The sequence below is a fragment of the Thalassophryne amazonica genome, chromosome 2 (assembly GCF_902500255.1).
Source record: "Thalassophryne amazonica chromosome 2, fThaAma1.1, whole genome shotgun sequence".
Taxonomy (NCBI): Eukaryota; Metazoa; Chordata; class Actinopteri; order Batrachoidiformes; family Batrachoididae; genus Thalassophryne; species Thalassophryne amazonica.
Genome location: NC_047104.1, coordinates 40431616 through 40459488, shown reverse-complemented (window position 1 = coordinate 40459488; position 27873 = coordinate 40431616). Strand labels below are relative to the sequence as shown.

At 40.8% G+C, this 27873-nt stretch overlaps 1 protein-coding gene across 2 annotated transcripts; it reads left to right on the top strand.

The window, feature by feature from the left end:
* The first annotated feature begins 146 nt into the window (after nucleotides 1-146).
* Nucleotides 147-27325, top strand: lrp3 (low density lipoprotein receptor-related protein 3). 2 transcript variants are annotated; one of them, XM_034185303.1, is made up of 7 exons: nucleotides 147-323; nucleotides 7685-7820; nucleotides 10541-10746; nucleotides 16686-17302; nucleotides 20515-20987; nucleotides 21060-21192; nucleotides 25007-27325. In XM_034185303.1, the coding sequence occupies exons 1-7, from the start codon at nucleotides 278-280 to the stop codon at nucleotides 25793-25795; spliced, it is 2400 nt and encodes a 799-aa protein (XP_034041194.1). In that variant the 5' UTR covers nucleotides 147-277; the 3' UTR covers nucleotides 25796-27325. The 2 variants fall into 2 exon arrangements, with proteins under 2 accessions (XP_034041194.1, XP_034041184.1); XM_034185293.1 differs by having other exon boundaries at nucleotides 7682-7820.
* The last annotated feature ends 548 nt before the right edge of the window (nucleotides 27326-27873 follow it).

Below are 27873 nucleotides of genomic sequence, written 5' to 3'. Positions count from 1 at the left end.
CACAGTATTGCATAAAAGACAAAATTATTAATAATAATACATTTTATTTAAAAAAGGAAACGATTGTCAATATTGCTCCAGCTTGCTTGGGTTTTATTTTGAAGAAAGTGACCGGAAACTTCTGTTATTTTACGTGGCTTAACCCTAGATTGTTGTCGCTGGAAAGAACGGTGTGCAGCTTCACATCTGGGACTTTTGTGGTTTCGCGGTGCGGCTGAGCTGCAAGTAGATGGTCCAGATGTGGACCAGACTGTGTCCGACGTAAGAGTGGGGCATCATGGGAGTGACGGGCCTGCTGTTCCGCTGCGCTCTGCTCTGTGCTGGTAAGAAAGCAAACCTCCAACTTCAACCCGAAAAGACAAAATCCTGCTCGTGTCCGTGTGATGTCACAATAAAACAACCACAGCCGTGTTGCGTTTACGTTCCTCACGGTTTTCACAGCTTTGTCTGCACATTAAAAGCCCCCGCAGTTTGTGATGCTTTGTGTGTGTGATTAGTGTTTTCGTGTTGTGACTGTGAGTGTGATGATATTCTGCAGAGACCTGTGCGGTTATTGATCTGTGGTGGACAGATGATCAGTGTCGGTGTGGAAACATGGATGCTCTTTCACAAATGTCAGGTTGTTGCCAGATTTCGCTGAAAAAACAAAACAAAGCAAAACAAGCATCAGTGTCTGTAATTTATCAGTTTTACAAATTCGTTCTGGTATTTGTATTTTTTTTTTTATTAGACTGTCACACAGAGTGTACTTGGCTGGATTCAGCCTCCCACAATGCAACGCGCACCATAGGAACCACCATGAAGGATAAACAATATTTATTTCAGTATATTAAGGAGACGGTTTTGGACCACACTACCTATGGATTATTTATGTGAATTCCAAAACAGTCTTAATATTTTTAAAAAAATCATAACATTAAGCCAGATGGCATGTCCTTATTTTATTTTATTTTATTTTTGTTAGCATTTATTAAGATGGGTTGCTCAGGAGCCCTTACCAAAAAATAGTACTGATAAGTATATAAAAAGTAAACTAGAAGTATACTTGAAACATACTTGCATATACTACTTTTTGGTAAGGGAGATCATGTGACTGTGATAAGATGCTGGTTTTGTCAATATGAAAAAAATCCTATACAGAAGGCAAATCTAATCTGCATCATATTTATATGCAAACCAACAGTTTTTCCTCCCATAAATACAGAATAAAAAGCAATAAAATCCAATAAAACACCATACAGTGAGGCTGTTGATTTAGCAAGTTTTCCCACCTACAAAGGATGGAGAGGTCTGCAATTTTTATCTTAGGTACACTTCAACTGTGAGAGACAGAAAATCACATTGTATGATTTTTAAATAATTAATTTGCATTTTGTTGCATGAAATAAGTATTTAATACCATAGAACTATAGACCTTAATATTTGGTACAGAAACCTTTGTTTGCAGTTACAGAGGTCAGATGTTTCCTGTAGTTCTTGACCATGTTTCCACACTGCAGCAGGGATCTTCTCCAGATCTTTCAGGTTTTGAATTTCAGCTCCCACCAAAGATTTTCTTTTGGGTTCAGGTCTGGATACTGGCTTGGCCACTCCAGGACCTTGAAATGCTTCTTACGGAGCCCCTCCTTAGTTGCCCTGGCTGATTTTGGGGTCATTGTCATGCTGGAAGACCCAGTCACGACCCATCTTCAATGCTCTTACTGAAGGAAGGAGGTTGTTTGCCAAAATCTCCCAATGCTTGACCCCATCCATCTTGCCTTCAGTACGGTGCAGTCGTCCTGTCCCCTTTGCAGAAGAGCACCCCCAGAGTATGATGTTTCCACCCCCATGCTTCACAGTTGGGATGGTTTTCTTGGGGTTGTTCTCATCCTCTCAACACAGCGAGTGAGGTTGATGCCAAAAAGCTCTATTTTGGTCTCATCTGATCATGTGACCTTCTCCAGTGCCTCCTCTGGATCATACAGAGGAGAATGTCATTGGCGAACTTCAAACGGGCCTGGACATGTGCTCATGTGAGCAGGGGGACCTTGTGTGTCTTGCAGGATTTTAAACCATGATAATCTTTGCAGCTGTGGTCCCAGCTCTCTTCAGGTCATTGACCAGGTCCTCCCGTGTAGTTCTGGGCTTTCTCAGAATCATCCTTACCACACAAGGTGAGATCTTGCATGGAGTCCCAGACCGAGGAAGATTGACAGTCATCTTGTGTTTCTTCCATTTTATATTAATTGCGCCAACAGTTGTTGCCTTCTCACCAAGCTGCTTGCCTCTTGTCCTGTAGCCCATCCCAGCCTTGTGCAGGTCTACAATTTTGTCCCTGATGTCCTTAGACAGTGTGGACAAAATTGTATACCGGTGTGGACAGGTGCCTTTTTCACAGGTAACGAGTTCAAACAGGTGCAATTAATTAAAAAATAGGTGTGAGAACAGAATTCTTGCTGGTTGGTAGGTGTTCAAGTACTTATTTTATGCAATAAAATGCAAATTAATTATTTAAAAATCATACAATGTGATTTTCTGTTTTTTTGTTGTGTTTTGTTTTTTTTTTAGATTCTGTCTCTCACATTTGAAGTGTTGGTGGGAAAACCTGAAAATTGACAGTGGCTCAAATATTTCCAGCGTACATAAAAAAACATAGTAATCAAAAAAGAAAAAGAACATAACAGGAACATGCACAATAATAATTTAAAACATGAAAATAAAAATTAATAAAACATAATAGTAGTAGTAGAACAAAGATGTTGGACACCTTTAAAAAAAAAAACAGATTACATCCTTTGAGCTTATTGTTCACATGGCCAAAGATTACATATCTTTGTGATGTCATAGATGTAAGAGTCCAGACAGAGAAGAGTTCAAAGGAAATTTTCTTTCACATTGACAAGGAAAGAGACAAAATGAAACAGTTTAAGGTCACAGCCAAAATTTTACCAACTCTTCCTTTCTTGAAATTCAGTTTCTTTCCACTTACTCCAATCGAGGTTCACAGGAGGCTGGAGCCTATCCCAGCAATCATGGGGCATGAGGCGGGACGCAGGGCCACATACAGACAGACAAACAAACACATTCACACCTACGGTCAATTTAAAGTTTCCAATTCACCTAACCTGCAGGAAGCCGGTGCACCCAGAGGGAACCCACACAAACACGGGGAGAACATGCAAACTCCACACAGAAAGGACCCGCAGGGGAACGCAAACCCACAACCTTCTTGCTGTGAGACAACAGTGCTAACCACTAAGCCACCGTCTCCTCCCATTTTATTATCATTCTTCATATAATAATAATCATAATGTTATTATGATTATTATTATTTGGTATTCACTTTAGGAATTTTACATTTGCAGAAATCAATGAAGTTGAGGCAGCCTCATATATTTTTGCATCTTTTAAATATTTCCCCCCACAAAGTCATGGTGGCCCATGTGTTAATTTCATGAATGTATTTTAAAAATCGTAATACTGAAGCGGTAATTCAGCCACAACCCTTATTCACAATGAAACTTTGTATTAAGAATGATGTTTATGTTCCTCTGTGATGTAACAGCGGGAGAAGATATTTAACCATTCATATTGATTTTTGATGATTGGTATTTGGATCATGTTGCACAAATGAAGAAAGCGTTTTGGAAAAGGGGGGGGGGCGACATCTCTGAGTCATACATAATATGTATAAAAAAACTGATTCAAGTTGCTTATAATAAACAGACCTGGCAACACAGATGCTGCTCTCAGGATTACATCACTGCCTCACTGCATGCAGTCAGTCTCTCTCTCTCTCTCTCTCTCTCTCTCTCTCTCAACTTCAAAGTAAAAACAAGCTTCTACAGTTTGTTGCAAATTGAATAGAAACAAATGTGACATCAGTAAATAATGACTTTTACATGATCATTGCTGGTTTTGTGCAATGTCTTTTTTTTTTCATAATTTTCCTCTATTTTAATCCTGTAAATGCTACACTGATAAACGCTTTTGAGGCTTTGCGTGTCATTAAAGGTGCTGTCTGTGTCCGCTGAGGGTCCCTGAGGCATTGTCACTCTGACATAAGATCACCTTTGATCCTGTCACTAATGATCAAAAATAAACTGTGGAAGAAAGCCGCGGCCGAAGCAGCGGCATGTGTGCAGAAGGGTGTGGCAGTGACATCACACTCTGACTGTTGAGTGCAGCTGGTGTGTTTGAACGCTCAGACAGTCGATATCCATCACCGAGCTCTAAACGCTTCCACCTTCAGCCGACTGACACTCAGCAGGAAGCTGGTGGACGCTCTGCTGTGTTATGATGCTGGACAGTCACTGCCGGCACCAAGACGACTGAGTCTTGGCTTAACTAAAAGTTTGTTACACTCTATTTTAACATCCATCCACCCATTTTCTATACCGGCTTACTCCAGTTAAGGGTCACAGGGCTTATTTTAAGTAGCAAAAATGTGATGCTGCCCAGATGTGCTGAAGCAGCTGGAGCTCAGGAGCAGAAGTTTGCTAACCAAAGGGATGTTGGTTTGATTCCCAGGTTCTCATGCCTACATGTCAAAGTGTCACTGGGTAAAATAATGAAGCGCCGTTGGGGAGTTTAGCACTTTGCAAAGCTCAGGAATAATTATTAGCAACTATGTTGCCAGCTGCAGGAGACAAAAGGTGAGTTCAGTCTGACATTCAAAGAAGTTGAAATTCCTGGAAAAATGTAATTTAGTGTATTAAATGTTGAAATACTTATGGATTTTTTTTTTTTTTTCATGGATTAGTTTACTGGGGGAGTGAGCGACACAAAATGCACAGCATTTATTTTATGTTGCATTTTGTGCATTTTAGTGTGGTTTTGTACTTATTGCCATCTATGGGCAATTTACTTTTGGTAAACTTTTTGAAATGACATAATAGTCTTTATTGTCATTGTATTGGGGAGACAACGAAATTGGGGGTGCTCCCGCAGCGCTACTGTATATAACACAAAAAAGACATCTTATACACCCACCACAAAAAATTAAATATGATATATAGAGAGGACATGAAGGTGGTTGGTGTGACAGAGGAAGATACAGAGGACAGGGTGAGATGGAAACGATTGATCTGCTGTGGCGACCCCTAACGGGAACAGCCGAAAGACAAAGAAGAAGAAGATATATTGTTGGCTCCTTCTGTCTCGATAGATGATGGTCTGTGCTCCTAGTTTGGACAATTTCTTTTCCTTCTTGGCCTCTTTGTCTTCACTGCAAGTTCTTCTTTGTAGCTCGGCATGTTTTATTCCAGTTGATGTCACATGATGTCAGGTGATCCGGTTGGGTGCCATCTGTTGCCAGGTCTCCCAGTCTATTCCAGCAAATTTCATATCTCTTTTACAGACGTCCTTGAACCTGAGGCGCGGTCTGCCGATCGTACACCTCCCCTCTGCCAGTTCTCCGTAGAGGAGGTCCTTGGGGATCCTGCCATCAGCCATTCTGTTCATGTGCCCCAACCATCTCAGTCTGCGCTTAGAAAGCAGTGTATGTATGCTAACGGACTTGGCCTTCTCTAGCACTTCATTGTTTGTGACTCTGTCCTGCCACTTTATCTTCAGGCTGCATCTGAGGCAGCGTAGGTGGAAGCTGTTGAAACGATCTTCTTGTGATGCGTATGTGGCCCAGGTTTCGCTGCCGTAGAGTAAGGTGCTCAGTATGCATGCTTCATAGATACGGATCTTGGTGTTTGTTGTGAGTTTACAGTTTGTCCACGCTCGCAATGCGAGTGTTCAGCTCTAAGTCGAGAGATACATTGCAGCTTACTTTTAAATCCAGATAGGTAAAGCTATCCACAACGTATGGTGCTCCATCAGTCAGTATGGTAGGTCCTGCTCGCTGTGTGTCACAAGGGCAGCATCATCAGCGAATAGCAACTCATGTATTAAAACACAACATACTCTAGTCTTGGCCCTAAGTCTGGCCTTGTTGAACATCTTGCCATCAGACCTTGTGTGTAGGTTGATGCCTTCAGAGTGGTCATAGAACGCATGGTACAGTACACATGAGAAAAATATCCTGAAGAGTATTGGGGCTTGGACACATCCCTGTTTAACACTGCTGGTAATGGTGAATGGTTTGAATCTGCTTCCATCAGCTACAGTGGTGCATTCCTTGTCCTCGTGAAATGATTGCAGAACACTGAGAAGCTTTGGGGGACATCCTATCCTGTACAAAGTCCTGAAGAGGCCTCCTCTGCTGACAAAATCAAACGCCTTGGTCAGATCGATAAAGGCTATATAGAGGGATCTATGCTGCTCCCTATGCTTCTCCTGCACTTGCCATAAGGAGAAGACCATGTCAGTTGTTGAGCAGCCAGCTCTAAAACCACACTGAGATTCTGGGTAGACTCTAGCTGCAAGCTTTTGAAGTTAAGAGAGTACTACTCTGGCAAACACTTTTCCTGCAACGACTAGCAGTGATATCCCTCGGTAGTAGTCACAGCAGCTTTGGTCACCCTTGTTTTTGTACAGGTTGATGCAGTTTGAGTCCTGCATTTCCTGTGGTACTAAACCTACCTTCCAGCATAACTTTAGAAGGTTAGTCAGTGGTTCTAACAGGACTGAGGATTCGCACTTTATGACCTCTGGGGGAATGCCATCGCTACCCGCTGCTTTGCCACTGGCCAGCTGTTTGAGGGCCTTGTTGAGCTCCTCTTCAGTTGGCTCACAGTTTAGGTCTTCCAGTGTAGGCAGTTGTGGTTTGGAGTACATGGCTTGCTCTGTGACAGTGTTTTCTGTTCCATATACATCCAGGTAGTGCTCAACCCAGCGCTACATTTTCTTTGCAGGGTCTGAGATGAGGTCTCCTGTCTTGGACTTGAGGGATGCTGTCTTGGTTGGTGCACATTCCAGGGCCTTCTTGATTCGTCACACATCTTTCTCATGTTTCCCGTATCTTCTGATGTTTGGATGTCTTTGCAAATTTCAATCCAGAATTGGTTAACATAGCGCCTGGCTAAAACGTTACCACTTTTGATCGTACACCAGTTTTTGAAATGAGAACTTTATTTATAGACTTGTAACAGAAGCATCAAATTAACATTTGATACCAAAGGTTTCCCACTTTGTCTCTTGTTTTCCGCACAGTTCAGTAGTTGATGACATGTTCAGTCCACGCTCCTCTTCTTTGGATTACAGCTGCAACACACACATTGACGTTTGTGATGACATTGTCACACATCTCAAGAAGAATTCTCCAAATTTGGTGACAGATGTTGGTCTTGTTGATATTCCTGAAAATGAAAAAGAAATCTTTGTTATTTTGGAAATTGTATGAATTAAAAAAGTGGTAACATTTTATTGGGCCATCCTGTATTTTGGCATTTACAGAATTCTAAACTGCAGTGGCAATTATTTTGAAATGGAAATTGTAATTTATAGGAATTGTTCTCTGTAGTTTCTTACAGCTGTCACTGAGTTGGACACAGGTCACAGAGGCAGAATGGCCTCACCTCCTTCAAAAGTACAGAAGCTGGGCTGCTGAGGGTAATAAGATTTTACGATCTTTGTGTTTATGCACCTCAGCTCTCAACGAATGGCACACAGACAGTGGCCCCATCTCCTGTGCAGTCAGGAGGTTTCGAACATACAGAGTGTGGGCTGCTCAGGGTAATAATGTGTTGATTTGTCCGTTTTTGTGCATATGCACACTAATATGCATGTCTCCATCTGTGTCTGTGTTTTCCAGCAGCTTGCAGTGAACGGGTGGAGGTTCATACTGAGCGGAGGGGTGTGATCTACACTCCGTCATGGCCTTTAAACTACCACCCTGGGATCAACTGCAGCTGGCATATCCAGGGAAGCCAGGGAGAGGTCATTACCATCAGGTAGAACCACACACAGATATGCTCCACCTTCACAACATTCGTGGTCCTAAATCATCTCGAATGTGAGAAAATTGTGGAATTCCAAATAAGAACTGCAATTGAAATGCCACATTGATTGCTGAGAATTAACAGTGAGAGTTTATGCCAATGAGGGGGCAGCGTGTATTCATTCTGTCAGTTTGGCTTGTGAGCTGAAAAGCAGCCGGCTGTCAAATTGTCAAATTATGTCTGTTCTGACAAGAAAATACATTTAAAATCTCATTTTGTAAGGAAATTCTTTATGTTTTATGTTGTGCTGTAATGCAGTTCTAATATAGAATACAAATTCTATATTATAATAGCCATGTGGCCTCTGTGTGCATACATGTGTATGGCTTCTATTACGGAGAAACCAGGGAGAGCTGACATTTGCCGTTTCGTATGCTTATGTATTTTGGGTCAAGGATAAACACTGCAAAAATAGAAAGTTGATAGGACAAATATTTTTTGAGAAATTAGTGATTTCAGCTAACAAGTAAACAATGGCTGTTGTGTTGCAATGTAATTTCAATTTTCATTGATATAGCGCCAAATCACAACAGAGTTGACTCAAAGCGCTTCACACAGGTAAGGTCTAACCTTACCAACCCCCAGAGCAACAGTGGTAAGGAAAAACTCCCTCTGAGGAAGAAACCTCAAGCAGACCAGACTCAAAGGGGTGACCCTCTGCTTGGGCCATGCTACAAAACATAAATTACAGAACAATTCACGGACAAATATACAAGAAATGCTATTGGTGCACAGGACAGGAGGATCGCCAACATGAACACAACTCCCATGGACTCCCATGTACCATGGGAGTTCAGGGTTTTGGGGTTTTAAATGTTGCTATTGTGGTTCATATTAGTTTAACAATGTTGTTAGTGTTATTGTTTTATTGTGTTTTGTAGTTCAGGTCATTTAGTCAGTTTAGCTAAGTGTCATGTTGCTGTTGCCATGAGTGAGTTAAGTGTCTTTTTGCTGGTACCATGAGCGAAATGTGTTTTACGTTTGATGTCTTCCGCCACATCTCTGTCTGTGTCTAAAAGTAGAAGCACCTGCTTGCGGTAGAATGTGGAAAAGACAAGAACCTCTCCGTGTGTGTGTGTGTGTGTGTGTGTGTGTGTGTGTGTGTGTGTGTGTGTGTGTGTGTGTGTGTGTGTGTGTGTGTGTGTGTGTGTGTGTGTGTGTGTGTGTGTGTGTAGAACTTTGATCACAGAAAAACCGAGGAGAGCTGCCATTTGCTGTTTGGTATGCTTATGTATTTTGGGCCAAGGATGAATGCTACAAAAACGGAAAGTTGATAGGACTAGTACTATTTTAGCTAACAACAGTGAACATTGGTTGTTGTGCTGCAATGCACCATGGGAGTTCAGGGTTTTGGGGTTTTAAATGTTATTGTGGTTCATGTTAGTTTAACTGTGTTGTTAGTGTTATTGATTTATTCTGTTTTTGTAGTTCAGTTGCTTTAGTCAGTTTAGTTAAGTGCCATGTTGCCATGAGTGAGAACTGTAGTGCGTTTGTGGGTGTTTAAAAACAGCAGCACCTGCTTGTAGCGGAATGCAGAAAAGACAAAAAGCTGTGCGTGCGTGCGTGTGTGTGTGTATGTGTGTAACTTTGATCACGGTCAAACTGGGGAGAGCTGACATTTACTGTTTGGTATGCTTATGTATTTTGGTCAAGGATGAACGCCACCAAAACACAACATTAATAGGACTAATATTTTTGGAGAAACTACGGATATTAGCTAACAACACTGAACAATGGACATTGATAATTACATTCTGGACTCACATGCCATTCCAGCAGGGGGCAGTAAATCATGAATATATTAAAGGTGTTTGGTTGGGTTTGGTAAATGTTTTAATTAAACAGTCGGATTCCCCTGGTCTGCACCAGTTCTAAGTCAGCTGCTAGGGTGATGCGTGTGTGATTTTATTTCGTAAGTTCAACGTAAGTACATAATATAATTGTAAATACATTAAAAATGCATGGATGACACAAGAAAGTGAAAACACTTATTTCCATTGTGGTCCATTTAAAAATCAAATGACAAAATAGAAGTTAAAATAGAATAATAATTATAATACTGATAATAATACTGATAATAATAATAGTGTGTGTATGATAAAAAGAACCTAAACACTTTATAAATACATTAAGACAGCAAATTATCATTCAAAAATATGTTATGAACAGGAAATAAAAGGGTTGAGTTCTTCTTCTAAAAACTCTTGAGGTCTAAGGTTCTAAAAACATTCTAGACTTACCACCCTTACCACCCTTGAAAAATGTCATCTATCTATTTTATAAACGCTACCCAGTCTAGAGCCCGTGGATCCCCACAGGCAACACGCTAGTGACTCATTAAGAATTAAAAAAAAAAAAAAATCCACAGATGCTACCATAAAACAGAATTTTACATCCATTCTACCAGAGTTAATATGACTGTCCTTCAGAGACATTGCAAGGTTTTGGCCAAATGCATGATGCATTTGGCCAAATCAGCACAAAGATCAAACACAACATGGGCCACCAAGCTGAGCTCAATCATACTCCTCAACAGGTCCTATGAAACATGTGCAACAGCAGTTCCTACAGCTTTTACTAAACATGTAGAACTGTCATCTCCCATCACCTGAAACTAGCAGAAATCACAATGTTCCACTTTTGCTCACGCATTATTGTATCTTCTCTGATAGCTTCCATAGCTTTGACATCGCAGAGTCAGCAGGATGTATGGGAGACTGGCTTTTGCTGACCCCTATGTGGAATGGAGAATCCAGGCTCTGCGGTTCTACACTACCTCCTCCCTTCATCTCCACCAGGGGGCATATTTGGCTTTTATTCCATTCTGCTGCCAACAGTTCCGGTCAAGCTCAGGGCTTTCGGCTCTCTTACATCAGAGGTAAGCAGGATATCTGTTGTCCAACTCTTACATAATTTCTTTTACTGAAAATATACCTATTAAGCAGTAAAGATGAAACTACAGTGCCCTCCAAAAGTATTGGAGGGCAACCGTTTCAGTACAAAGGGGGCATGATCAGAAATTGTAATACTTTCATAGCTGCAAAAACTAATATGACTAATCAATAAATTATCAATAAAAAAATCTATTCTGGTATAAGCATGGTGTACATGAGAAAAGAAAGGATAACCTCTGCCAAAGATCTGTGAGGCTGTAATCCTCAAGGAAAGATTTAACATAGGTTGCAGATTTGTTAAGAGTAGCAGGTTTGGAGGATGAGCAGTCTAATACCACATCTATATACAAATTAACGTCACCTCCAAGAATTAAAGAATGGGTATTTAAGTCCAGGAGCTGTGAAAACAGGATGCGAAAGAATTGTACATAATCAAAATTAGGCACATAAAGTTTAGCCAAGGTCACAATCTTATTGCAGTTTGCAAGACACTGTTACAAACCGACCATTTTTATCTAATACAACAGTAGAGGGAACAAATGGAATATTTTTTATCAACCAGAATAGCTGTACCTCTGGCCTTCGCAACAATACCAGTTACGGTAAGGAAACAAACATATAAAAGACATACCAACAATGATAAGAGAGCAACAATACCAATTACGATAAAGAACCAAACATATGAAGGAAAGAAACATATAATGCACAAACCAACAATTGTGATACAGAGCCATGAGCCATGAATGTAAAGAGTCTCAATCATTCTATACCGATCCCAGACCCTCTGTTTATAATGTGACTTGAATTCATGAATATTTTGGCATTGCTTGAGTTTGACATCCAAACCATTCCATAACTTTGCTCCACATACAGACACACAAAATTTTTTTTGGGTTGTTCTAACTTTTAATAATGTGAATTTAGCAAAACCTCTAAGATTATGAGCACACTCTTTGACTGAGAAGAACTTTTGAATGTTACTTGGCAGTGACTTATTAAATACCTTGAATAGAATCTGTAATGTAGAATATTTTACAAGATCATGAAATTTAAGTAATTTTGATTGCATAAAAAGATTATTGCTATGTTCTAAAAATCCAGCTCTATGTATGATCCTTATTGCTCGTTTTTGTAATATAAATAGTGGTTGTATTGAACATTGATAATTGTTACCCCACACTTCAACACAGTATGTTAAGTATGGGAGAACTAAGGAGCACTATAATGTACGGAGTGCATTATGATCAAGAAATTGCTTTACCTTATTCATAATAGAGAGGCTTTTTGAAATTTTCCTTTTTATGTGTCTGATGTGGACTTTCCATGTTAATTTACTGTCTGTTATTACTCCTAAAAATTTGTTTTCAGCTAAATTTTCAATTTGGACACCGTCTATGCTTATTTGTAAATTAGATTTAATCTTATAATTACCAAATATCATTGCTTTTGTTTTATTTAAATTTAATGATAATTTGTTACTGTCCATCCATTTTTTAATTTTACTTAGTTCGTCATTTACAGTATTTATAAGTTCATTATAATTGTCACTACTGTAGAATATATTTGTATCATCAGCAAATAATATTAGTTTCAGTGATCTAGATGCATTAAAAATGTTGTTAATGTACATATTAAACAATTTGGGACCCAACACTGCCCCCTGGGGGACACCACAAGCAACGGCAAGACATTCGGATTTGTAATTTCCCATTTTCACGTATTGGACCCTATCTGTAAGATAACTTTTTATCCAATTTCCTGTGACTCCTCTGATACCATAATTCTCTAATTTGTTGATTAAAATTGAATGGTTAATTGTATCAAATGCTTTTTTAAGATCAATGAATATTCCAGCAGCATATCTTTTTCTGTCCAATGCATTAGTGATTTCTTCTATTGCCTCAATAATAGCCATTGAAGTGGTTCTTTTCTTTCTAAAGCCATATTGACCTTCGTTTATTAACTCATATTTTTCTATGAATTTTTCCAAACGAGAGTCAAACAATTTTTCTAGGATTTTTGAAAACTGTGGGAGTAAAGAAATTGGTCTATAATTGGTAAAAATATGTTTATTGTCATTTTTGTACAGTGGTATAACTTTTGCAATTTTCATTTTTTTTCGGAACACATCCAGTTTGGAATGACAAATTACAGATATAGGTCAGAGGTTTTGAGATGTTGTTTATGACTTTTTTGACTAATACCATGTCTATATCGTGACAGTCTGTAGATAGTTTGTTTCTGCATTTATTAACAATGTATTTTATTTCCTGTTCATTTGTTGCTGAAAGAAAAATTGAATATATGTTTCTATTTATGGTTTCATTGGACTGCTGAATTCCTGGATTTGGGATTTCAGCAGCCAAGTCGGGGCCAACATGTACAAAAAATTTATTAAAACCATTTACTATATTGTTCATGTTGTAATCATGTTTTTATTTTTTTGTAAAATTTCATTATAGTACAACTTTTTACTTATTCGGATGACTTCTGTTAATTTATTTTTATATACTTTATATCTTATTTCAGCTTCTTTTGTTTTTGAATTAATAAATTTTTTATAAAGGCTGTTTTTCTTTTTGCAGGCGTTTAATATTCCTTTGGTTAGCCAAGGACATTTATTGTATCTTTTAGTTTTATAGTATTCTTTAAGGGGACAATGTTTATTATACAACGTGCAGAAAATTTCTATGAAATTGCTATATGCACCATCTACATCTGACTCACTGTAGACTGTGTTTCAGTCTTGTGTATTTAAACTGCTGTTGAAGGCATTTATTGTTTCTTCTGTTCTTATTCGTTTGTGGACTACTTCTGTCATGTTTCATTTTTTAAAGTCACAGTCATAAACAATAAAAACAGGTAAGTGATCAGTGATATCACATATGAACAGGCCACTTATTACTTGATTTTCAATAATATTCGTTAAAGATATTATAGATTATTGTGGCATTGTGAGATGTTATTCTGCTTGGTTTTGTAATTGCTGGATAAAGGGACATACTATACATTGTGTCAGAAAAAGCATCTATTGATTTCTGTTTTTCAGGATTCAAAAGATCTATGTTAAAATCCCCACAGACAAATATGTTTTTAGTACTTATTTCCGAAAACATTTTTTCCATTTGTTCATTAAAAATGTCAATACTTGAACCAGGTGACCGATATACACAACTTACAATAATGTTTTTTCTCTTTTTGTTGTATATTTCGACTGTCAGACATTCCATTACTCCATCTGTTGTTACTGACATACTTTCTACAACCGTAAACTGAATTGTTTTATGAATATATAATGCAACGCCACCTCCTGTTTTGTTTTTCCTGTTTACATAATGCAACTCATAATCATCTAAATCAAAATCAATACCTTTTTCCTTTTGTAACCAGGATTCTGATATGGCAATAATACTAAATGGTGATATAAACTGGTGCAAATATTCCTTTATAGAGTTAAAATTAGTGTACAAACTTCAGCTGTTGAAATGTATGATTGACAGTTTGTCGTCCGAAGTCATGACATTTGTATACTGGTCTTGTGTATAGTAATCACAGTTCATATTTATTGAAACAAGAAGGTTGTTGACCGGGTCAGTTTCATTTTCCTGGTCTTGTGTGTTGTGCTCAGTATATTTAAATGTTTCCAGTTCCTTTTGTTTAAATTGTAAGATTCTCTGTAGCAGATCTGTATCTTTGTTGTTCCTTGGTGTGGATGTGTTTGTTGTAATGTTCATGGTGGTGTATAGAGTCTCACGTTGTTACCTTTATCTTTCAGTTGTATTTGTCAAGTTCTTCTATATTTCTCACCACCATAACTTTTGCTTCTTCTGGTGTACCATTCAGTTTGATGAGAATCTTACAATTTGTTACCCACATTTGCTGGATTCTTTGCTGTTTCTTTAGGTATCTTGCTTTCTTGGCTATATCAGCATTCTTTTTGGTTAAGTGATCGTTCATGAATACATTTGTTCCTTTTAGTTTGAATCTTTGCTTCAAGAGTGCCCTTTTGTTTCTTCTGTTGACAAATCTTACGATGACAGTTGGTCTCTCTCCGGTTTGTCTCAGTGTGTGACACGCCTCAATGTGCTCCAGGTCCAGCTCTATCCCTCTACTCTGGAGGTAGGATGCCACCTGTTGCTCCACAGAGAGCGTCTCCTGCTCACTGGGCTCCTCGCCATCGCCGACAACCGCACGCGCATACGAGCGCGGCTTGATTTGGATTCCTGAGATGACCACGTCGTTCATACGGGAATGTTGCTCCAGTTCCTCCACTCGCTGCTCCAGCTCTGTGATGCGCCGCCTTTTCTCCTCGTTCTGGAGGCGCAGCTGTTTAACCTCCTCCAAAGGTTCCAAGAGCTGTGTCTGCTGCGTTTTGACAGCAGACACATCCTCAGCCAGGGAGTCAAGTGACTCTTTCAAGTCTCCGTAGTTCGATTTGGGCGGCATCTTGTTGATAACTCCAACCTCGTAGAGTAGCGTTTACTCCATGAGAGTTGTGTCCTACAGCATTAAAAACAGACATCATTCTGTAAAGGATCTTACCACGTGGGCTCAGGAACACTTCAGAAAACCATTGTCAGTTAACACAGTTCGTCAGTACATCTACAAGTGCAAGTTAAAATACTACCATGCAAAGTGAAAGCCATACATCATCCAGAAACGCCGCCACCTTCTCTGGACCCGATCTCATTTGAAATGGACTGACGCAAAGTGGAAAAGTGTGGTGTGGTCTGATGAGTCCACATTTCAAATTGTTTTTGGAAATCTTGGACATTGTGTGGTGCATTATGAAGCGCAAAATACGCCAACAGAGACCGCACTGTTGAGCAACTGAAGTCGTACATCAAGCAAGAATGGGAAAGAATTCCACCTACAAAGCTTCAACAATTAGTGTCCTCAGTTCCCAAACGCTTACTGAGTGTTGTTAGAAGGAAAGGTGATGTAACACAGTGGTAAACATACCACTGTCCCAGCTTTTTTGAAACGTGTTGCAGGCATCCATTTCAAAATGAGCAAATATTTGCACAAAAACAATAAAGTTTGAACATTAAATATCTTGTCTTTGTGGTGTATTCAATTGAATATAGGTTGACAAGGATTTGCTAATCATTGTATTCTGTTTTATGTACATTTTACACAATGTCCCAACTTTATCGGAATTGGGGTTGTAGGATTTTTGACAAAATGAAGAGGAATCCTATAGGATTTTGGTCAACAGGAATCCTACAATGGTTTCATCAGTAGGATTTTACTTATATATAAATCTTACAGGATTTTGGTCAACAGGAATCCTATAATATTTTCATCAATAGGAATTCTGTAGGATTTCGGCCAATATAAATCCCAAATCACTTTCATCAATATGAATCCTATAGGATTTTGGTCAACAGGAATCCTATAATATTTTTATCAATAGGAATCCTGGAGGATTTTGGTTAATAGGAACCATACAGGTTTTTGACAACTGGAATCCTGTGTGATTTTGGTCAATATGAACTCTATATGCTTGACATAAATAGGAATCCTATAAAATATTGGTCTGTAGGAATGTTATGAAATTTTGGACAATAGGGATCTTGTAGGGGCCTATCCAGGGTGTACCCTGTTTCCCACTCAAAGACTGCTGGAAATAGCTTCAGCCTCTCTGTGTCCCTTAACTTGAACAAGTAAGTTCAGAAAATGGATGGTTGGATGGAATCCTGTAGGATTTTCTTCATTAGGAATACTATAAGATAATCATCAGTAGGAATCCTACAGGATTTCTGTCAGAAATTGGAGTGGCTTTTTCCTAGTAATCTCATTTAGTATTTCTGGCTTTTGCATTGTGTGGTTTTGTGTAAGCTTGTAATGTTTAACACAATCTTGCCATCACTTTGTTTTACTTTTATCTCTTCTGTGTTTCTGCTGTTTGTTTCCTCTGTAGGTCGCCTGGGTCAGAGCAGCTGTCAATCAGACGAGTTCCTGTGTGGGAATGGGAAGTGTCTTCCACGATCATGGAAGTGCAATGGCATGGATGAATGTGGTGACGCCAGTGATGAACACAACTGCTCTCCTCCTCCCACCCAAGCCCATGCTGGTCTCTGCCCCTTTGGTTCTTTCCCATGCACCGAAGCCCAGTCCACCCGCTGTCTGCCCGCCTCGCTGCACTGCAACAGAGCCGCAGACTGTCCTGATGGCACGGACGAGCTCGGCTGTCCTGACACAACCTGTGGCAAGCATCTGGGGAACTTCTATGGCTCCTTTGCTTCCCCTGATTTCTTCAGAACAAACCGGAGTGCCACGAGAGAGCTGAGGTGTTCCTGGATGCTGGACACTCAGGATCCGAAGCCCATCGTGCTGCAGCTGGACTTACAGCTGGGGCCTGGAGACTTGCTGCACATCTATGACGGCCTCGTGCAGCGGGCAGAGCATCTCTTACAAGTACTGTCATATCATAACAACCGGCGCCCGGCATTGTTGGAGTCGAGCCGCGGACAGATGAGTGTGCTGTACTTGGCACAGCCTCACAGTCCTGGACATGGATTCAATGCCACATATCAGGTAGGAAAATTTTTTTTTGTTTGTTTAAGAGTGTGTTTAAAGCTCAAATGGTGCAGTTTCAAATGTCACCATCTTGGAAGTGCCCAACTTTAACATCCTTACATCCCATAAATGAGTAAATACAGTAGTGTTCAGAATAATAGTAGTGCTATGTGACTAAAAAGATTAATCCAGGTTTTGAGTATATTTCGTATTGTTACATGGGAAACAAGGTACCAGTAGATTCAGTAGATTCTCACAAATCCAACAAGACCAAGCATTCATGATATGCACACTCTTAAGGCTATGAAATTGGGCTATTAGTAAAAAAAAGTAGAAAAGGGGGTGTTCACAATAATAGTAGTGTGGCATTCAGTCAGTGAGTTCGTCAGTTTTGTGGAACAAACAGGTGTGAATCAGGTGTCCCCTATATAAGGATGAAGCCAGCACCTGTTGAACATGCTTTTCTCTTTGAAAGCCTGAGGAAAATGGGACGTTCAAGACATTGTTCAGAACAACAGCGTAGTTTGATTAAAAAGTTGATAGGAGAGGGGAAAACCTATACGCAGGTGCAAAAAATTATAGGCTGTTCATCTACAGTGATCTCCAATGCTTTAAAATGGACAAACAACCAGAGATGCATGGAAGAAAACGGAAAACAATCATCAAAATGGATAGAAGAATAACCAGAATGGCAAAGGCTCACCCATTGATCAGCTCCAGGATGATCAAAGACAGTCTGGAGTTACCTGTAAGTGCTGTTAAATAAAAGACGTGTAGAAGAGGTTACAATTTTCCAAAGAAGACATCAACTGGCCTAAAGAGAAATGGAGGAATAATTTGTGGACTGATGAGAGTAAAATTGTTCTTTTTTGGGTCCAAGGGCCGCAGACAGTTTGAGAGACGACCCCCAAACTCTGAATTCAAGCCACAGTTCACAGTGAAGACAGTGAAGCATGGTGGTGCAAGCATCATGATATGGGCATGTTTCTCCTACTATGGTGTTGGGCCTATATATCGCATACCAGGTATCATGGATCAGTTTGGATATGTCAGAATACTTGAAGAGGTCATGTTGCCTTATGCTGAAGAGGACCTGCCCTTGAAATGGGTGTTTCAACAAAAAAGCAGTTTGAACATAATAGTTTTGAGTTTGTAGCATCAACAGCAGATGCTACTATTATTGTGAACACCCCCTTTTCTACTTTTTTTTACTAATAGCCCAGTTTCATAGCCTTAAGAATGTGCATATCATGAATGCTTGGTCTTGTTGGATTTGTGAGAATCTACTGAATCTACTGGTACCTTGTTTCCCATGTAACAATAAGAAATATACTCAAAACCTGGATTAATCTTTTTAGTCACATAGCACTACTATTATTCTGAACACTACTGTAGGTGGAGTGTGGGTAAGATTGACATGGCCTGAGTGGGATGAATGAACCCCAAACACTTCCCCATCTCATAGTTACCAAACAAGCTAAGGCTAACAGGCTAATCTTGGTTGGGGTGTTCATACTGGACAGTATGAACATGTACTACTGTCTGTTGGTGTGCGTCAAAGGTAGCTAGGGTATAGGTATTTCAAACTATGACTGAACTGTTGTGTTGAATGTATGAATTTGACTATTCTAGTGACGGTGAATGCTTTGAAAATATGCACAAAATGGGCGGGGCTTCTTCTACCCGTGCAAATGTCTTTTTGACTAAACTTTGACTTCATGGACATGTTTAATGATTCATTCATTTAATGTTAAAATAGCTTTTTCAAATAATAAAATAGTTGCTCCTTAAAGAGCCTTTGTTTTATTTAGAAACTTAGCAGCAGGTGTTGTTTTCAGAGATGACAGGTGAACTGGATCCTCAGGACCTTTAACCGGAGGAAGGTCCCCTCCACAACTTCAACCTCTTGGTGGAGTTTTTGGAGACACATTCATTTCATTTTGAAGAGCAGAGATGTTCTCTTCTTCCTTCTAGGCTTCAGGTTTTGAGCTACAGCTTCATCATTGGAGGTTTTGAAGTGCATCTGTATTTACAAGGTTCTCTGCACAGCAAATGTTGAAATGTTCCTGATGTGGGACAAGTGAAGAAATATATTTCTTAAAATATAAAGAAACATGAAACAGTGCTGTGCTGTTTTCTTTAAGGTCTTATTACTAAATAGCTAAAAAATCCAAGTTATTTAAAGTTGAGACCGTTCTTCTAATCACAGCAATAACAATTAAAAAACTAGTGTGAAGATTTATTTTGTAAAAATAAAACCAGATTGAACAGTTTACAAATGCAAAGCGTTCAGTCATCTTGGCTGAGTGATTGATTCAACATCCTGCAGCTAAAGGCTAAACTAACGTTAACTTTAGTGTTCAGTGGTGCATTAACATCACATTTTATTTTCAGGTTACTCACTCACCTCAGACAAATGTCCAGAAGCCCCATTGCTCAAACTGGTTGTGTGTATATGTCCAAAAGTGAAGAATTTCAGACTGAATGTGTCTACTCGAATACTCCGGCTGCTTCAGCACCGCCTGGACTCACTGATGAACAGTCGCTGAAAAAAGCTCCTCTCAGCAGGGTGATGTCCGTTACTTCTTATGCTTTTTGCTGCTAATCTTGTATTTATGATTTGCAGATTGAGTGCTTCGCTTTTTACTTCACTCTTTTTCGGGAACACATGAGTCTTCACAAACATTCCAACTTTCCGACTTGTTCAGCCTCCAGAATAAAAACACAGTGACGTAGAACCCCCCCATGTGCATTCTTTGCTTCCAGATGCAGAAAAATGCATGATCTGAAAGGCCATCATTATGTCATTCACTCTGATTCATTGTAAAACTGGAAAAACACATAGTTCATCTCTGTATCAAACCAAATAATCCTCAATCATGTCTGCAAGATTAACAAGATTATTGCTGTAGTTTTCCTCAGCGATGCCCAAATGTTCTTATGTTACATACATTTTATTGCTCTCATCAGTTATCAGGGATCAGATTGTGTCCAGTGTTGTGGTTTAGTCCCCGTGTGGCTGATTATGGGTGTTCCAACTGCAGTACAAAGAGCCCTTTGGGGGACAGATAACAACTATCAGATCCAGATCTGCACAAACTGTCTAAACGTTTTGGTGTAGAATTCCTCCCACAGTGATTTCACTTTATTCTTCCTAATACATCTGGTTGATCATCACAGAACTACATCCGTGTCCAGACTCTGACATGTTCCCTCTCTGGCCTCCACAGGTCAAAGGTTACTGTTTCCCAGGGGAACGCCCCTGTGGCAGTGACCAGGGTTGTTACTCTGAACGGCAGCAATGCGACGGCTACTGGCACTGCCCGTATGGCCGCGATGAGGAGGCCTGCCCGGTGTGCCCGGATGGAGAATTTCCCTGCGAGGCCGATACCGGTTCCTGCTACCCGGCCTCGGAGCGGTGCAACAACCAGAAGAAGTGTCCCGATGGATCAGACGAGAAGAACTGCCACGACTGCCAACCTGGCAACTTCCACTGTGGGACTAACCTGTGCATCTTTGAGGCGTGGCGGTGCGACGGTCAGGAGGACTGCTTAGACGGCAGCGATGAGAAAGACTGTCTGGCAGCAGTGCCGAGGAAAGTGATTACAGCTGCTCTGATTGGCAGTTTAGTGTGTGGCCTTCTGCTGGTCATTGCACTGGGCTGTGCACTCAAACTCTACTCCCTGAGGAGCAGAGAGTACAGGTGGGAACTGCTCTTGTCTTTTCTGACTTCACTGTTTCCCCTTTAATTCTGGTCTTGCTCTCTTTGTGTTAGAGCTTTTGAAACTCAGATGACTCGCATGGAGGCGGAGTTTGTTCATAGAGAGGCTCCTCCCTCTTACGGCCAGCTGATCGCTCAGGGTCTCATCCCTCCTGTGGAGGATTTCCCAGCATACAATCCCACACAGGTAACGTTATTCACCCTGAACACCCTCAGGTCCATATTTATTTGGACACGACAGTATTTGAGCAGTGGTGGCTCTGTGTTATGTTTTTTTAGGGGGGTGTGGGGGGTGTAGCAGCATAAATTGTGCTTAATTTCAAGTACCTGTTACATACATGTTAATTCACATGTACAGTGCACACCTGATCACAACGATTACCCTTCTGAACGGACACAAATACAGATTTGTAAATTTTGGCAAAACTGGTATGATTTTGAGTTTGACGTGTCAGAGTCACCCAGTTTCAAAGTTCATGTGACCAACAGAAAGGAGACATCATATTCATGTTCATTAGTAACTGTTGGTGTATCTTTAATCAATCGGAATAGCCAATTTAAATATCTCCTATATATATATAAGGTTACAGTATTTGACCTTGGCCTGTGACTTTGACTTTTAACCGATTTTTTTTTTTTTTTCTCAAAATCAAATTACTTTGACCTCAACTGATCTTCAGCCATTCCACCACATTTGGTCTTAATTGTGTCAAAACTCTAAAAGAAACAAACACAAAACCGCTTGCATGGTCTTAAAATAGGTGCCATGACTTGGCTCAGTTGATCCCCGTGCACTGAAGGGTCTGATCCCCGTGCACTGAAGGGTCTGATCCACTAAAGGGTCTGATCCCCGCGCACTGAAGGGTCTGATCCCCGCGCACTGAAGGGTCTGATCAACTAAAGGGTCTGATCCCCGTGCACTGAAGGGTCTGATCCCCGTGCACTGAAGGGTCTGATCACCGCGCACTGAAGGGTCTGATCCCCGCGCACTGAAGGGTCTGATCCCCGCGCACTGAAGGGTCTGATCCCCGCGCACTGAAGGGTCTGATCCCCGCGCACTGAAGGGTCTGATCACCGCGCACTGAAGGGTCTGATCCCCGCGCACTGAAGGGTCTGATCACCGTGCACTGAAGGGTCTGATCACCGTGCACTGAAGGGTCTGATCCCCGCGCACTGAAGGGTCTGATCCCCGCGCACTGAAGGGTCTGATCCCCGTGCACTGAAGGGTCTGATCCCCGTGCACTGAAGGGTCTGATCCCTGATTCTAACTAGTGTGATTTTAATGTTATTGTGGCCTTTTAATTAAGCTTTGCTTTAAAGTGTGTTGATTGGTTGTGTTGGTACCTCTGACTGTACAACAAAAATAACAATAACCTTGATTCCTGATCCTTGAAGAATGGTTAAGTGAAAATAAAAATGACAAATAGCAATTTTATGGTTTGTCTGTGATGGCGTTACTGAAATTCCTGGGTGGCTGACGCTATACCTTTTTACTCTATGCCAGGGGTTTTCAAAGTGTGGGAGAGTGAGCCGCCCCCTCAGAGAACAAATTAATAGCTCTGCGCCCCCCCATCAACACACATACACACAATTTCAACATCTTTGTGTGTTTCTTTTTATTCTTTTACACATCTTAAACACATTTTAAAAGTGTACATTTTGTGTGCCTTTGTAAACATTTTAAACAAGAACTTTCTATTCTTTCACACATTTTACAACCTTTTCAAACATTTTCAATGTGTTTCTATTCTTCTATTTTTATCTTTTGTCATATTTCAAACATTTAAACATCTGTGGTTTTTTTGTTGTTTTGTTTTTGTTTTGTTTTTTTAAATGTAAATAAATGGTAAATGGACTGCATTTACAGTGGTATGCAAAAGTTTGGACACCCCTGATAATTTTCACGATTTTCCTTTATAAATCATTGGTTGTGTGGATCAGAAATTTCAGTTAAATATATCATATAGCAGATGAACACACTGATATTTGAGAAGTGAAATGAAGTTCATAGGATTTACAGAAAGTGTGCAATAATTCTTTAAACAAAATTAGGCAGGTGCATAAATTTGGGCACCCCAACAGAAAAAATACATCAATATTTAGTAGATCCTCCTTTTGCAGAAATAACAGCATTCTAAATGCTTCCTATAGCTTTGAATGAGAGTCTGGATTCTGGTTGAAGGTATTTTGGACCATTCTTCTTTACAAAACATCTCAGGTTTGTTGGTTTCCGAGCATGGACAGCCCGCTTAAAATCACACCACAGATTTTCAATAATATTCAGCTCTGGGGACTGAGTTGGCCATTCCAGAACATTGTGCTTTTTCCTCTGCAAGAATGCATTAGTAGATTTTGAGCAGTGTTTAGGGTCGTTGTCTTGTTGAAAGATCCAGCCGCGGCGCAACTTCAACTTTGTCACTGATTCATGAACATTGTTCTCAAGAATCTGCTGATATTGACTGGAATCCATCTGACCCTCAATTTTAACAAGATTACCAGTACCTGCACTCATGATGGAACCACCTCCAACTTTTACTGTAGGTAGCAAGAGTTTTTCTTGGAATGCTGTGTTCTTTTTCAGTGATGTATACCTCCCCTTGTTATGTTAAAATAACTCAATTTTAGTTTCATCAGTCCACAGCACCTTATTCCAAAATGAAGCTGGCTTGTCCAAAAGTGCTTTAACATACCTCAAGCGACTCTGTTTGTGGTGTGTATGCAGAAAAGGCTTCCTCTGTATTACAGTGTCATACAGCATCTCCTTGTGCAAAGTCCGCTGTATAGTTGAACGATGCACAGAGACACAATCTACAGCAAGATCATGTTGTAGGTCTTTGGAGCAGGTCTGTGGGTTGACTTTGACTGTTCTCACCATCCTTCGCTTCAGCTTATCTGAGATATTTCTTGGCCTGCAACTTCGGGCCTTAGCTAGTACCGTGCCTGTGGGCTTCCATTTCCTCACTATGTTCCTTCCAGTGGAAACTGACAGCTGAAATCTCCGAGATAGCTTTATGTATCCTTCCCTTAAACCATGATGTTGAACAGTCTTTGTTTTCAGTTTATTTGAGAGTTGTTTAGAGGCTCCCATGTTGCCACTCATTAGAAGAGATGCAAAGAGGAGAAACATTTGCAAATAGCCACTTTAAATACCCTTTCTCATGATTGGATTCACCTGTGTAAGGAGGTCAAGGGTCAGTGAGCTTACCAAACCAATTTTGTGTTCCAATAATTAGTGTTACATGTATTCAAATCAGGGTGCCCAAATTTATGTACCTGCCCAGTTTTGTTTAAATAATTATTGCACACTTTCTGTAAATACTAGAAACTTCATTTCACTTCTCAAATATCAGTGTGTTTCTCTGCTATATGATATATTTAACTGAAATTTCAGATCCAGACAACCAATGATATATAAAGGAAAATCAGTTTGAAAACCACTGCCCTATGTCAATGGTTCGTGTCAGTTTAAGTCTCCTCATACCCAATCAGTTCTCCTTGCCAAGTCAAGTCTTCAAGTCACATCAAGCCTATTTGGCACCCCCCCCTCCCCCCAAAATGTTTGTTCTTGTTTGCCTTAAAATCCTTAACCATCTGTTTCATGTGTGCTTTAATTCAGTTTCCCTGCTACAATGTAAAGCCACCTTGACACACAAATTTCGCGCAAGTATCAAGGTCATTGTATACATTGTTTACATAGTGGCGCAAAAAAACATTAAGTCAAGTCTGGAAGCATGCACTGGTGTCACGCTGTGCCATATTCACAGAACCACAGATGTGCAATGGTTCCGCAGCCAGTTGTCCAAATAGTTTTGGTCTTTCACAAATGTGGAACTACACCCAAGGAGAGCTGTATTGCCTAATATGCTGTGCTAAAATATATATGGAGCTAACAGTACGCTCGTATAAACATTGGACACTTTACAAAGTAGGCCTGACTTGAGACATGTTTTTTCCTAATTTGCATTTTTCTCAAATTCTGTCTGTCTCTCTGCCTCCTTCAGGTCTCTATGTTACAGAACCTGCGGTTGGTGATGCGTCGGCAGATCAGACGTCACGCAGCGCGGCGCTACACCTCCTCTCGTCGGCGTCTCGGCCATCTGTGGAGTCGCTGGTTTCACTGTGGAACACGCATCAGAAGCCACACCCCGTTGCTTGAATCCCCTGCACCCACCTCAAACACTCTGGGGCTCCGCAGCTTTGACATCGGTGCAGAGCAGAGGTCCCACACCAGACCGGAAGGCAGGAACGAGTGTGACGTGGGCGCCAGTCAGACGTGGGCCTCCTGCAGCTTTACAGCTATGGATGTGGAGCTCCGAAGGTCAGATGGCCTGTTGTCGCCACTGTCCTCAGCTGTGGACAGTCTGGAAGAGGAGGACGAACTATCAGCTGTGTCCCCACAGACGTGTATTAGCAGGGCGCCACAGTCTGAAGCCTCCAGCCTGGGTCCAGGTGGATCCACAGCACAGATTGGACTGGCTCTTACATCCCCAGAATGGTCTGTACCGTCATGTCACTCGCGGACCTCTAGGAAGCTGGTTCTGGAGCTGGCAGTGAACCTGAAGGGTGTTTCCCTGAGACGGTACTGCCCTCTGGGACCCTTGTCTACTGCCTCAGCCCCGGTGTTATCCAGCGGCTCTCAGACCCCCATGACCCTCACTGATATGCAGGAAAGTGAGGTGGCTCCTCCCCATAATCCTTTGTCGTCTTCTGTGAAAACAGAGGACTGTAGCCTGGAAGTGCCAAATGTGGAGACAAGGAGCAGGACAGAGGGGAGCAGGAACCAGCTTTAGGAACGAGGGAGGAGAAGTCTTCAGAAAGCCTCTCATCTCATGCTGTGGAGACTCGGTTCTGGCAGTGTTTGCTCTGCTAAAGTGTCCTTCAAATGAGTCCCAGTGAAATCATCAGGTGCTGAGGTGCAACCTTCAACCTCGTGGTGTGTTCACAATATTGCCGTTTTGCGCCACACTGACCCTTGCAGAGCCTTGCCACCCCAGCACTGTTGGTGTCACTATACTTTCTTTTGCTTTGCACCGGTTGCCAGCATTGGCCATGTCTCAGCTCAAGCAAATTAGTGTCACTTATTTCAGACTTCAGAACTATTTTTATAACAAACTGAACATCTACATTTGAAAGTTGATGTTTCTTCATGCAGCTTTGATTTTTATTCTTGAAACTAATTTCTCAGAAATTCCCACGTCCATATTATTAGCGTTAGCCTCCCTCCGTTGGCTACTTTTTTTTGCATTTGCAGTTTATCAAGGTCAAACGATATGAAGTTTCCTTGCAAGACTGTCGCAACGTCCCATGTACACATGGAGGAGATGCACATAAACGTTTCACCACGATAATGTGAATACAGCCATCAAGATCAGTCTGACGGCAGATTATAACACGATACTACCCATGTGCATGACGAAAGTCAGGGTTACATCAATCTGACATTTGACCCCACTGACCTTGACTTTGATGTTTGACCTAAATGTTTGACCTCTGGCTGACCTTTCCAGGATGGCAGGGCCATTATGGAATCCACCTTTGCCAAAGTGAGGGCAATGTGAGGTCAACCTTCATCGACTTACCAAGTGTGGTAGAAATTAGCAAATGGACCTGAGGGGTTGGCCAACAAACAGACATGACCTTGACACCAATGACTGACCTATGGCAATTCTAGAACCCAGCACCATATGTGTGCCAAATTTGTGCAAATTCGAATAAGAAACCTAATTTTTGATCTTTGACAGCAATAACCTTGACCCCAGTGATTGACCTTCAGTAAATTTCATATCTTGTAAACAATTCCAGAAACCCTACATATGTGTGCCAGGTTTGGTGCAAATCAGTTTGAAAATCTTAAATTTTGACCTTTGACCCCAAAGATCTTCAACTCAATGATTGACCTTTTACAAATTTGTCACCTGGGCAATTCCACAACCCACCTACAAATGTGGATTGTTTGGTGGAAATCGGAATGAAGGAAAAAAATTACCCCAATGACCTTGACCTTTGGCAAAACACCTCTTTTTCGGAAAATTCTTGGGTTAACCTTCATCCAACATACCAAGTTTGATGAAAATAGGACAAAGCATCTGGGAGAAGTAGACGAACAGACTGACAGACAAATTATAGCATGATATGGTTGTGAGACTGGTCTGTGACCAACACACATTCAAATTCTGTAAAAATGACTCTACTGCTGAAACTATTTTGATTAAAATTAAACATGAATCAGATCAGCCTTTGTCTCTAACAAGTTGCCTCACAGCGATAAGGTCATGGGATCGATTCCCACCTGTGGCCTTTCTGTGTGAAGTTTGTATGTCCTCCCTGTGTTTTCGTTGGGGTCCTGCCACATCCAACAACACCCAGGTTAGGTGAACTGGAAACTTTAAATTGTCCATAGATGTGAATGTGTTTGTTTGTGTATATGTGTGGCCCTGTGACAAAATGGCGTCCTGTCCAGGGTGAACCAGGCTCCAGGCCCCCATTACCCGATCTTGGATAAGCAGTTGAAGATGATTGAGTGTAAGACCCATGACGCACCGTGGTGTACTGTGAACCACAACAGCTTCACCCAATTACATGTGCCAGGGTCTGATTAATAATACACCATCATAATTTGAGAGAGTTGTAGTCTTACACACCTCTCTGCAGCTTCTCTCCCCCTGCCATCCCCTCAGTACCCCATCCCCGTAGAGACGGTGCCTGCTCCCAGACTACCAATAACCAGCAAAAATCTATTTAAGCATAAAAATTCAAAAAGAAAAAATAATATAGCACCTTCAACTGCACCACAGACTAAAACAGTTAAATGTGGTCTATTAAACATTAGGTCTCTCTCTTCTAAGTCCCTGTTGGTAAATGATATAAT

Coding starts and splice junctions, on each gene's coding strand:
- lrp3 (XM_034185293.1), top strand. CDS start 278: ATGGGAGTGACGGGCCTGCTGTTCCGCTGCGCTCTGCTCTGTGCTG. Junction 7,821..10,540: donor GGAGAGGTCATTACCATCAG/GTAGAACCACAC, acceptor CTTCTCTGATAG/CTTCCATAGCTTTGACATCG. Junction 17,303..20,514: donor GATTCAATGCCACATATCAG/GTAGGAAAATTT, acceptor TGGCCTCCACAG/GTCAAAGGTTACTGTTTCCC.